Source organism: Schistocerca serialis, chromosome 1, assembly GCF_023864345.2.
Source record: "Schistocerca serialis cubense isolate TAMUIC-IGC-003099 chromosome 1, iqSchSeri2.2, whole genome shotgun sequence".
Taxonomy (NCBI): Eukaryota; Metazoa; Arthropoda; class Insecta; order Orthoptera; family Acrididae; genus Schistocerca; species Schistocerca serialis.
In genome coordinates this window covers 1,032,896,534-1,032,909,767 of record NC_064638.1, presented here as the reverse complement: position 1 = coordinate 1,032,909,767, position 13,234 = coordinate 1,032,896,534, and the positions used below count along the sequence as shown (strand labels likewise).

The window sequence follows — 13,234 nt, the reverse complement described above, 5'->3', positions numbered from 1 at the left end:
TGACAGGGCTGTATGGGAAGGCTTTTTTGATGTGGAAAGATGGGAGCTGTTGAAATTCAGGTAGTGTTCATGGTTGGTGGCTTTATTGTGGACAGAGGTGTGTTTGGAGTCATCAGAGAGAAGCAGGACAAGATCCAGGAAGGTGCAAGCCAAGTCGAGGAGGACCAGTTGAATTGGCGGGAGAGAAGGTGTTGAGATTGTGAAGGAAAGAGGATAGGGAATGGCATATCTGCAGTGACAATATCTCCTCTGCCCAGTATGCTGAAGATCTCACAAAGGCCATCACAATTTCTGCCCCCTCTGTCCTATAACCTCCTCCTAATTTATGCCCCCTCACCCTCATTGTGCACTGCTCTCTGCCAGTGCACCCACCAGTCTGAGCCACATCCATTGTTGGGCTTTGATTATCTATCACCAGGCTCTGGAATGAGGGATGTCCTACCAAAGATCCTTCCCATCCTTCCCAAAGTGGTGTCCCGTCGCCCACCCAACCTACACAACCTAGTCCATTCCTATGCCACACCCAACCCCTTTCCACAGGAATCATATCCCTGTGGAAGACCCAGGTAAAAGCTCTGCCCAATCTACCCACCTTGCACTTCCTTTTCCAGTCCTGTCACAGGCTTGTCCTACCCAGTCAGGCACCGGGCCACCTGTGAAAGCAGTCATGTCATGTACCATTTCTGCTGCAATCATTGCACAGCTTTTTGTATTGGTATGACTACCGACCAGCTGTCCACCAGGATGAATGGCCACCAGCAAGGTGTGGCCAAGGGCAAAGAACCTAACATGCTTGATTTCAATGGCTGCTTCCGAACCCAAGCGATCTGGATCCTCCTCTCCATCACCAGCTTCTCAGAACTGTGCAGATGAAAGTTGTTCTTACAACACATTCTCCACTCCCGAAATTATCCTAGCCTCAACCTGTCATAACTACTGTTCCCACATTCTCCAACCAACAGTTTCTGCCCTCTGTCCCATAACCTCTCCCAGTTTACATCCCCTCACCTTCATCTACATCTACATCTATACTCCGCGAGCCACCTTACGGTGTGTGGTGGAGGGTACTTATTGTACCACTATCTGATCCCCCCTTCCCTGTTCCATTCACGAATTGTGCGTGGGAAGAACGACTGCTTGTAAGTCTCCGTATTTGCTCTAATTTCTCGGATCTTTTCGTTGTGATCATTACGCGAGATATATGTGGGCGGTAGTAATATGTTGCCCATCTCTTCCCGGAATGTGCTCTCTCGTAATTTCGATAATAAACCTCTCCGTATTGCGTAACGCCTTTCTTGAAGTGTCCGCCACTGGAGCTTGTTCAGCATCTCCGTAACACTCTCGCGCTGACTAAATGTCCCCATGACGAATCGCGCTGCTTTTCGCTGGATCATGTCTATCTCTTCTATTAATCCAACCTGGTAAGGGTCCCATACTGATGAGCAATACTCAAGAATCGGACGAACAAGCGTTTTGTAAGCTACTTCTTTCGTCGATGAGTCACATTTTCTTAGAATTCTTCCTATGAATCTCAACTTGGCGCCTGCTTTTCCCACTATTTGTTTTATGTGATCATTCCACTTCAGATCGCTCCGGATAGTAACTCCTAAGTATTTTACGGTCGTTACCGCTTCCAATGATTTACCACCTATGGCATAATCGTACTGGAATGGATTTCTGCCCCTATGTATGCGCATTATATTACATTTATCTACGTTTAGGGAAAGCTGCCAGCTGTCGCACCATGCATTAACACGTTCACTGCCACTGTAATTGGCCTTGCTTTGCCACGTAACCAATATTTTTCTTAATAGAATCTGAAAATATATTGCTAAAAGTAATATAACATGTATTTATTTTATAAGTACACAATCAAATTTACTCTCGTGAATCAAAGTTGTTTTGGGGCGCACTAAGGCGTCAGTGGCATATCAGGCCATATTCTGTAGCGGGTGGCCGTGGACGCGCCAATGCGTCTAGTGTATTGTTCCTGGTTAGTGTGACAGTTTAGGTTACTACAATTTCATTTTATATTCATAAATGAAACGAAACATCCTACTGACAAACGACATATTTATTGGACAAAAAATATAGTAGAAACATTCAAATACAAACACAAGATCTCGAAGAAACTTCTGAAATAAAATGTATGTCAAATCTAAGAAAAATACAATCTAGAGCTTTATCCATTACACTCTCAAACAAATAAAATAAATACAAAGTTTACGAATAGTACCGACACATAACTGTCGAAAAATAAATGAGCAACGAAAGTGCTATCTGCCTTTAGAGGTGGTGAATAACACAACAATTCAAACAATATCCTGCTTTATTTGGGCAATCTAGGCACTCGTAAATCGTGTCTGTTCGTTGTCCACGGCTGGCGCATGATCTGCACTTTTTTCGCGGTGTTTTTGATTTTCCATTTGATTCTCGTTTTACCACAACATGTTGGGGATTTCTGACTGGCCGTTCTACCTGCTTTCGTGGCAATAGTGCTCTTATAATACTGAGTCTAAATTCTTGGAGGGGCATTTTTGTGCCACAATATTTATTGTGTAGGGCATGTGCGTTTGTCAGTATCATTTCCACAACGTGGATAAAAAGTTTCTTGTACCAGCGTATGGTTTTGCGTTCCGAGAGGTAATATGATAACATCTGATCGTGCCGATCAACTCCCGCCATAAATTTATTGTAGTTTACAATGGCCAAGGGCTTAGATTTCTTCTCCTTTCTTTTGGTTTCAACCTCAACCATTTCATTTGTAAATGCATTAGAAATGTAGCAAACCTCCCTCTTATCACGCCACTTACCTATCATAACTCCTTCCGCAAATCTGGCAACGGCTTCACCTTTTCGTAGTTTTGCTTCCTGTATTTCCTTGGGTGTATCCTTCCTATTCGCCCTCAGAGTTCCCGTGCAGTGGGTCTTCTTATCCAGGAGCAGCTTTGCCAATGCGAAGCTGTTATAGTAATTGTCCATGTACACATGGTGACCAGCATTCAACTTTTCATCTAGTAAATGAAGAACAATTTTTTGCGCATGGCCTCTTCCTCCTAAATCGTCCAGCATGCCAGTGTATACCGCGAATTTTAGGACCATTCCAGTGGGAGTTGTCAAAATATATAGCTTTATGCCATATTTGTGCTTTTTGTTTTTGATGTATTGGCGGAAAAGTAATCGTCCACGCCAAAGGATCATTGATTCGTCCAGAGACAGTTCCCGTCCAGGGTAGTAAACGTGGCACATCCTTTCATTGAAAAAATTGATAACGGGACGTATTTTATACAACCTGTCGGATGGTGTTGGTTTGCCCTGTTTTGGATTTTCAGAAAAGTGTAATGCACGTAGTATTAGCAGAAAACGATTTCGTGAAATACTATCGGCAATTCCTTTCACGTTGAATAAAGCGTCCTTTTTCCAATAGTCCTGCAAATTCCTCATCTTTACATTTCCCATGTGCAGGAAAACTCCCAAGAACACTAACAATTCGCCAACAGTCACATCTTTCCAACAGTTTATTCGTGATTGTCCTTTGGTTCCCGCAGAAAGGAATAATTCAATCGCGTTTCGATTTGTTTCTTCTACAACTGTCAATAGAAATTCGTCCGTCAGCAAAAGACGAAAATAATCTAAGGGAGTGTTTTCCGTCGGTTGAATAAGCAGTCCCTCATTTTTTATAAATGGGCAATTTATCATTCCAACTGGCTCTCTTTCCCACGCAACAGTTGTATCAGCTGCGTTATCTCTTGTTACCACTCCTTCTGCCATTTCCCTGTCGCTAGGATTCACAGCCATTTCTACAGTCTCATCTAAAACAAACTCGGCTCCGTCAGACTCTTCACTGGATTCCACGCCGTCCTCCTCACTGGCCAGTTCCGTTTCCGAATCGCTTTCTTCTAATATTCGTAATAATTCCGCATCCGTTAGTTTTTGTACGTTTCTTGTGTCCTGTGTTTTACGTTTCTTAGGTTCTGAAGGGCCCGCCGTGTCACGATTGTCTTCCATTTTCAGTCCCACAACAGAGAAAAACTGTAGGGAAAACACACGAACCGCACCCGCAAAAATTGAAAACAATACGTTCTTAGAGTGCCTGCGCAATGAACCACACCGAATGGCTGTGCCCGACTAAACTGTGGCGCTGAGAAACAGCTGAGTGTCTCGCCGCGCAGGCGCGTCGACGGCATATGCACTAGTATCGGCCGGACGCGCTGGTGCGCCGATGGCAGTGAACGTGTTAATCCTCTGCAGGTCCTCCTGGAGTACGTACGAGTCTTCTGATGTTGCTACTTTCTTGTAGACAACCGTGTCATCTGCAAATAGCCTCACGGAGCTACCGATGTTGTCAACTAAGTCATTTATGTATATTGTAAACAATAAAGGTCCTATCACGCTTCCCTGCGGTACTCCCGAAATTACCTCTACATCTGCAGATTTTGAACCGTTAAGAATGACATGTTGTGTTCTTTCTTCTAGGAAATCCTGAATCCAATCACAAACCTGGTCCGATATTCCGTAAGCTCGTATTTTTTTCACTAAACGTAAGTGCAGAACCGTATCAAATGCCTTCCTGAAGTCCAGGAATACGGCATCAATCTGCTCGCCAGTGTCTACGGCACTGTGAATTTCTTGGGCAAATAGGGCGAGCTGAGTTTCACATGATCTCTGTTTGCGGAATCCATGTTGGTTATGATGAAGGAGATTTGTATTATCTAAGATCGTCATAATACGAGAACACAAAACATGTTCCATTATTCTACAACAGATTGACGTAAGCGAAATAGGCCTATAATTATTCGCATCTGATTTATGACCCTTCTTGAAAATGGGAACGACCTGCGCTTTCTTCCAGTCGCTAGGTACTTTACGTTCTTCCAGCGATCTACGATAAATTGCTGATAGAAAGGGGGCAAGTTCTTTAGCATAATCACTGTAGAATCTTAAGGGTATCTCGTCTGGTCCGGATGCTTTTCCGCTACTAAGTGATAGCAGTTGTTTTTCAATTCCGATATCGTTTATTTCAATATTTTCCATTTTGGCGTCCGTGCGACGGCTGAAGTCAGGGACCGTGTTACGATTTTCCGCAGTGAAACAGTTTCGGAACACTGAATTCAGTATTTCTGCCTTTCTTCGGTCGTCCTCTGTTTCGGTGCCATCGTGGTCAACGAGTGACTGAATAGGGGATTTAGATCCGCTTACCGATTTTACATATGACCAAAACTTTTTACGGTTCTTGTTTAGATTGTTTGCCAATGTTTTATGTTCGAATTCGTTGAATGCTTCTCTCATTGCTCTCTTTACGTTCTTTTTCGCTTCGTTCAGCTTTTCCTTATCAGCTATGATTCGACTACTCTTAAACCTATGATGAAGCTTTCTTTGTTTCCGTAATACCTTTCGTACATGATTGTTATACCACGGTGGATCTATCCCCTCGCTTTGGACCTTAGTCGGTACGAACTTATCTAAGGCGTACTGGACGATGTTTCTGAATTTTTTCCATTTTTGTTCCACATCCTCTTCCTCAGAAATGAACGTTTGATGGTGGTCACTCAGATATTCTGCGATTTGTGCCCTATCACTCTCGTTAAGCAAATATATTTTCCTTCCTTTCTTGGCATTTCTTATTACACTTGTAGTCATTGATGCAACCACTGACTTATGATCACTGATACCCTCTTCTACATTCACGGAGTCGAAAAGTTCCGGTCTATTTGTTGCTATGAGGTCTAAAACGTTAGCTTCACTAGTTGGTTCTCTAACTATCTGCTCGAAGTAATTCTCGGACAAGGCAGTCAGGATAATGTCACAAGAGTCTCTGTCCCTGGCTCCAGTTCTGATTGTGTGACTATCCCATTCTATACCTGGTAGATTGAAGTCTCCCCCTATTACAATAGTATGATCACGAAACTTCTTCACGACGTTCTGCAGGTTCTCTCTGAGGCGCTCAACTACTACGGTTGCTGATGCAGGTGGTCTATAGAAGCATCCGACTATCATATCTGACCCACCTTTGATACTTAACTTAACCCAGATTATTTTACATTCGCATTCGCTAATAACTTCACTGGATATTATTGAATTCTTTACTGCTATAAATACTCCTCCACCATTGGCGTTTATCCTATCCTTGCGGTATATATTCCATTCTGTGTCTAGGATTTCGTTACTGTTCACTTCCGGTTTTAACCAACTTTCCGTTCCTAATACTATATGCGCACTATTTCCTTCAATAAGAGATACTAATTCAGGGACCTTGCCCTGGATACTCCTGCAGTTTACCAATATTACGTTAACTTTTCCATCAACGATGATAATGTCCTCTCTGGTAAGCCGTCAGGTATTTTATCGTTTCGCCCAAGGGGGGGTCCCTCTAACCTAAAAAACCCCCGTGTGCACGCCACACGTACTCTGCTACCCTAGTAGCTGCTTCCGGTGTGTAGTGCACGCCTGACCTGTCTAGGGGGGCCCTACAGTTCTCCACCCAATAACGGAGGTCGATGAATTTGCAACCATTATAGTCGCAGAGTTGTCTGAGCCTCTGGTTTAGACCCTCCACACGGCTCCAAACCAGAGGACCGCGATGGACTCTGGGCACTATGCTGCAGATATTAAGCTCAGCTTGCACTCCGCGTGCGATGCTGGTTGTCTTCACCTTCATCGTGTGCTGCTCTTTGCCAGTTAACCCACCAATCTTTTTTCCTCTCTGCTCATCTCCTTTTCTGCTCCCTCCCCAGCCCTCTTCCCCACAGCCTCCCAACACTTCCCTGCATGCTCTGCCAGTGTCTGCTCTTCACCCCCCCTCTCCCCCCCCCCCCCCCCCCCCCCAATACACTGCTATCACTCCCCCTTCCCCACACCACGCCTTATTGATGTATTCATTCAACATGACAGTTGCATTCTAGCTGGAATGGCCAGAGATAGTGGGTGTGTCTACATTAGGTGTGCTTGGTTGTGTGAATTTGTGTTTCTTCATTTATGAAGAAGGCTTGGGCCAAAAGCCCAATGTGTAACAGTCTTTAGATCATGCTTATTGCAACTTACCGTGCCATCTTTTCGATGATTAGCAATCTGTCCTTTTCATATATTGAAAATAACTCTCATATACAAGGGTTGGAACGTTATTAGTGGCAGCTATTTATTTACAGCTCGTACAAAATTGATACGTGTTTCAAAGTTTTACTGACCTTCAAAGTAGTCATCAGCATTATTGTGTATAACCCGTTGCAAGTGATGTGGAAGTCGTAGGATACTCTTAGCAGTGCCAGTTGTGTTGACAGTTCGAGCAGCGCGTTCTGTTGCCTGACGAATTTGTAGCAGTTCTGAAGTGCATGCCGTGAAGTGTTTCCTTCAGTTTAGAAATCGAGTTGAACTTAACGAGGGGAGTGCAGTAGGTGGTATAGCACTTAGCAGCCCAATCAGTCAAACAAATCAGTAACAGCTTGCACTGTACGTGCTTGAGCATTGTCCTGCAAAATGATGGTCAAGTCCTGCAGAAAGTGTCATCACTTCTATTTCTATGCTGTTCATTTTTGGAACACAACGTACGACCAGCTTGACTGCAGTGGCCTGTTGCTGCCAAGCCTGCAGAGTGGAAACTATGAGTGGAGGGGGATTGAGAATGAGAGATTTGTAAAAGCTGGTTTTCTTTCCACAATTTTGTTACTTTTGTTTCACTGAAAATTGTGTTAAGAGGATCATATGAACATCTCATCCATTGCCAGCCCTATTTTGATTGAAAAGGGCTTCCATAATACTTTTCTGCAGTTAATATCCAATGTGACTATACATTGTGTACCAGATATGTTTTACCAGTGTATTTCACTCTCTGGTCAGATATGCTACTCTTTAAGTTCACAAATCGCATAATCAGTCCTCATTTGTCTTAATCAGTGTTTCAAGATGAAGTGGTTCTATGCGAGACAATCCAAACACTCACCAACAAGGCCTCAACTCTTAAGTTACTTACTTATTGGCTTCAGTCAGCGCTTTGTAAAATAGCTTTTGTGTAACTTGGAAGTGGAATATTTCTTTGTAAATGTTGACACCTGTGTTGACTCCTTCTTTTGTATTGTGGGCATATGATCATGGTATTTCATTCATCAGTTATGGTTTTTTCTGTGAGTCAGTTATCTGTTGTTGTTGTTGTTGTTGTTGTTGTTGGCAGTGGCGGTGGTGGTGGTCTTCAGTCCTAAGACTGTTTTGAAGCCGCTCTACATACTACTCTAGCCTGTGCAAGCCTCTTCATCTCTGAATAACTACTGCAACTTGTATCTTTCTGAATCTGCTTACTGTATTCATCTCTTGGTTTCCCTCCACAATTTTAGCCCCCCCCCCCCCACCACACACACACACACACACACACACACACACACACATAAAAACCTCCTTATAGTACCAAACTGGTGATCCCTTGATGTCTCAGAATGTGTCCTCATCCATGTTTCAGTCCCATAAATGACTACATTCCATACAGATGCATTCAGAAAAGACTTCCTAACAATTTAAATCTATTTTCAGTGCTAACAAATTTCCCTAATGTTAGGGGATAGGCTGCAACCCTGTCTCACTCCCTTCTCAACCACTGCTTCCCTTTCATGCTGTTCAATTCATATAACTGCCATATGGTTTCTGTACAAATAATTGTAAGTGGCCTTTCGCTCCCTGTATTTTACCCCTGCTACCCTCAGAATTTCAAAGAGAGTATTTCAGTCAACATTGTAAAAAGCTTTCTTTAAGTCTACAAATGCTATAAATGTAGGTTTGCCTTTCCTGAACCTATCTTCTAAGGTAAGTCATAGGGTCAGTATTGTCTCGTGTTATCAGTTAGAAGAACTTAAGAAAACAGTTTTTTCTTTCATGCACTTTTTAGGCTGTTTGTATCCTTTGGTATTTTATTTCATTAAGAATGTTTGGACTGATAAACACATTATTGCTACTTTCTCTAGGTCTTCTTTGTGGCAATGTGCAGTTTAAACAGTTCTGTGAAGATTTTTGGCAGTGTCAAAGTGTTTGATTCTTCTTCTTTTCTTCATCTTGCTGCTGTTGCTGCATTGAGTGTTAGTGAATAATTAGTAATTGACTTGCTGGTTTTAGTGAAAGTACTAAGTAGATGTACTGTAATGTACATTATTTAGGATGAAAGGAGACCACTCATCGAATAGCAGAAGCCTTCAGTAGTCGAAAGGCACAAACAAAAGATAGAGAAAATATTGCTAGTGTGTGGAAGAACTTGTTTTATGAGCTAAAGTAGAAATACACAGACAAAAAGCCATGCCCCCCCCCCCCCCCCCCCACCACCACCACCACCACACACACACATACGTGCAATTACGTTGTGCCAGCTAGAAACACAATACTGGTAATGCAGTTCGAGAGTTGTAATAGGATGGAGTGGGGGTAACATCAGGTGGAGTGGGTTGAGGAGGGAAAGAGACAAGAAGCAGAAAGGAATGTTGGGGATGGGTAAGTTGTAGCTTGGAGGGAGGCAGTAGGGTTGCTGGCTAGGAATGCTGGAGGGAGGTGTGTGGTTGGTTTCAGCCTGTGATGATACTGGAGCTGGTGAAGCGCAGTGCATGATGAAGATGACCCGGAGGTGTGGATTGGGAGGAGGTGACAGGACAGAGGAAGGGGAAACTGTTGGGTAGAGCATATGGGGACAGTGGTTAGCAGAAACAGAGGCCAGGACTATTATGTGTCAAGGGGTGTGTTGTGAGGATAACTCCCATCCACATAGTTCAAGGAAGATAGTGCTGGAGGGAACAATCCAGACGGCACGGGTTTGAAGTAGCCGTTGATCTCAAGAATTTTGTGCTTGGCAGTGTATTGTGTCACTGGGTGGTCAAACTTTGTTCTTGGCCTCATTTTGGAAGTTCTGATACATTCTGGTGGACAGTTGGTTGGTTGTCATGCCAACGTAAAATGCTGTGTAATGGTTACAGCAGAGTTGTTTTTACAGATGCCCCTGCTTCTGATGGAATAGGCTAATCCTGTGACAAGACTGGAGTAGGAAGTGCTGGGTGCATGAATTAGGCATGTCCTGGATCTGGGTCTTCCACAGGGATACGACAACTGTGGCAAGCAGCTGGAAATGAGTGTGGCAGAGTGATGTAGCAGGAAGTTAGGTAGATTGGATGGGTGGTGGAATATCACTTGAGGAGGGATGGGAAGGATCTTTTGGGCAGGTATTGGGCCTGTGTCTTCCTTAGGAATGTGGCAGCTGTGGCAAGGGACTGGAAAGTCATGTGCCAGGAAGTTGTGTAAGTTTGATGGGCGATGGAATACCACTTGAGGGGGGTGCAAAGGATCTTTGGTAGAATGTCTGCCATTTCCTTCATAAAGTAACATTTGTAAACAGAGTTAAGTATTTCTACTTGTGTTTTGCTATTCCGGTGTCATCCACGAGTGTCTGGACACTTAGTACGACCAAAACTCCTTTGGGTTTTGTGAAAGATCATGCTACAGAGTTCAGCTATGGCAGTCATTGAAGGCTACATGCGTTGCTCTCATGGCAGCCAAGTGCTTACAGTGTCTTTTGTGTGTGTGCGAAGAATTCAGTACTTCTGCTAGTCTGTGACTGGTCTCCTTTACTTCTAAATTATTTACTTGTTGCCATAACTGTCCTTGCTGTATTGGTGCTGTAACGTAGAAGTGTAACAAGGATTATTCTGTTTTTGTTTCAGTTGGAACTACCGAAAACATTTCTTTGGCCTCACCATAACCTTGCCATCACAATAGTCGAGGACAAGCCACACATATGAAGAATAAGATCTGTGAAAATCTTAGATTTTTTTAAATACATTTCTATGTGTATGTATATATGTATTTTGGCTGCCTAATTATGCTGTTGTTAATATGATTACTGGCTTAGTGTGTGAAAGAAAAGGTAGTGTCTTGTACTTTCAGCTCATTTAGGCAGCTTCCGTCCTATTAAGAGAACTCAGTTGTCATGTCACGTCATGTCCTCTTAATAATTTACATAAACAAAGACCATGAGGTACTGTCAATATTTAAAAAGTGAATGTCAATGACTGGGTAATTTATAAGAACGTGGAAGTTACAAAATTTAAAATGCCTGCTAGGTCAAATGCATCTGTCTGACTCAAGTTTTAGGGGACCATAAATACAAATTTGATGTATGAAGTTACAAAGTTTTGAATTTGTAGTAAATTTTTAATACAGTCACTAGTAGTAAGAAAATAATTGACATTTTGTGCATACTGACAAATGTTAAAAAAGGAAATGCTTCATTATATTGGGTGGTTACCTCAATTTGGTCATTGATGTTTATTTATCTGTTCATTGATGTTTGTTCATTGTATCAAGATAGAGACCAGCACATAATTTTTAATTACTTCTTGTTAAAAAGTTTTTTTTAAAAGTTACTAAAAGACCATTTGGATTCCTTTGCTTCACAAAGAAATCTCTTAAAAAGAAACAACTACTACTGGTAACCGTTTTTTGCTTAAGAAAATAGTAAGATTAATTGGAGTATAGTACAACATTACTCCCTGTGGCACAGCTGTTAATATTGTTCTTTTTCTTATGGAATGTAGTTTCATTTTGGTTATCACTGGTTAAACTTTAGGATGCTATTTTCAATAAAAATATGGACAATATACTCACACTATATCCTCTTATTCTGATAAAAGAATGTAAAGTTTGTAATAAACAACATGGTGTGCACTCTTTTTATAATGACCAAGACTGAACTATTACTTGTTAACTTTACAGTTACTGTTTCTCATTATGGAGGGCTTGACAAACCAACTTGTGTGTGTGTGTGTGTGTGTGTGTGTGTGTGTGTGTGTGTGTGTCGAGAGAGAGAGAGAGAGAGAGAGAGAGAGAGAGAGAGAGAGAGAGAGAGAGAGAGATATCTATGCTCATTTGTTCTTGTGAATGTGCCACAGTAGCTGTATGCATCCATGGCTCTCCCTCTTCCTCCCTTTCTCCAGAATATGTTATTTTACCAAGGTGGGCGCACTTGTTTTCTAGTTACAATATAATATTAATGAGTCCACTTGCAGCTGTATTTAATATAGTATCTCATTTGCTGTGTAAAATTCTGTTATCAGTTGTTAAGTGTTTACTCCTGTTCATATATTTATTTATAGATTTTCTCCTTAAATTATTATTGTAAATGTTTAAATTATGATTGTGAACTACAGTACTTTCCATTCTTCATTATCAGCAGTCTTTTTTCTTCCGTCATGTTTTTATTTATTTCACTCTCTTAGTGCTTAGTTATTGAATCATATTTTGTATATTGAGTTACTGCAGTATTAAATTGATTGTAAATACCTCAGATTGTTGACATGCTATGTTTCTTTTGTAGTATATGTTTCTGCTTTGACAGTATGAAACCTGTGTATCAGTATTAAATACAAGTGAGCTCACACATCTTTTAATTTACAAATCATTGTAGCAACATTTTTGTTTTATTTTTATCCTTATTTTGTGCTGTAATGACAAAATAAAGAATATTATTGTTAACTAATTTTCTTGTTTTTATTTTATGTTTTTCTTATCCTCTTAACTCGTAGGTCAAACATTGAGAGTTATAGGTAAGGATGTACTATTACTTGTCACATAATCTAAAAACACCAACTTAGGCATATATATGGTATTAGTAGTCTGAAATTAGATATGTTGTCTGCAAATATGAGGTGTATGAGAAAAGTAATGAGAGTGAGAACACTAAGAGCGATCTGGTAATGCTGTGTTGTTCTACTTGTGCAGACAAGTGTGTTCCTCCCTTCCAGATGCTAGTCAGAGTTTCAGTTCCCTACACCCATTATGCGATTTTTGAAAGCGCAATCAGTGAAGTAGTATTTTTGTTGTGTGTTACAAAAATGGAACACTGGAATTTAGAGCAGTGCTGTGTCATCGAGTTTTTTGTTTAACGTGGGGAATTTGTCAGTGTGACCTTTGAAAAGTTGAAACAGGCCTCTGGGGAACACTCCTTACCAATAACACTAGTTTTACACTGACACAAAAATTATTTTTGGAAGACCGAGAACATGTTGAAAATGAGCCTCCTTCAACATCAAAAAGTCGCGAAAACATCAAACTTAGAAACCTGAGACACACAGGTAAAATGAAGAGTGGCATACTGAGACAGCTCTTCAACCAAAAAAGCTCAAACGACCAAATCAAAGATCCAAACAATGCTGATTTGCTTCTTTCATAGTTGGGGTATCATGCATAAAGAATTTGTTCCTACAGGATAAACTGTCAA

General features: G+C 41.5%; 1 protein-coding gene across 1 annotated transcript in view; it reads left to right on the top strand.

The window, feature by feature from the left end:
- The window catches only part of LOC126414182 (suppressor of fused homolog), a 144,290-nt gene extending 131,874 nt beyond the window's left edge, over nucleotides 1-12,416 (top strand). The window contains exon 9 of the mRNA XM_050083325.1: nucleotides 10,680-12,416. Coding sequence (XP_049939282.1) covers nucleotides 10,680-10,757 — 78 coding nt within the window. The 3' untranslated portion in view covers nucleotides 10,758-12,416. The remainder of the gene's footprint in view (nucleotides 1-10,679) is intronic.
- Nucleotides 12,417-13,234: the final 818 nt, after the last annotated feature.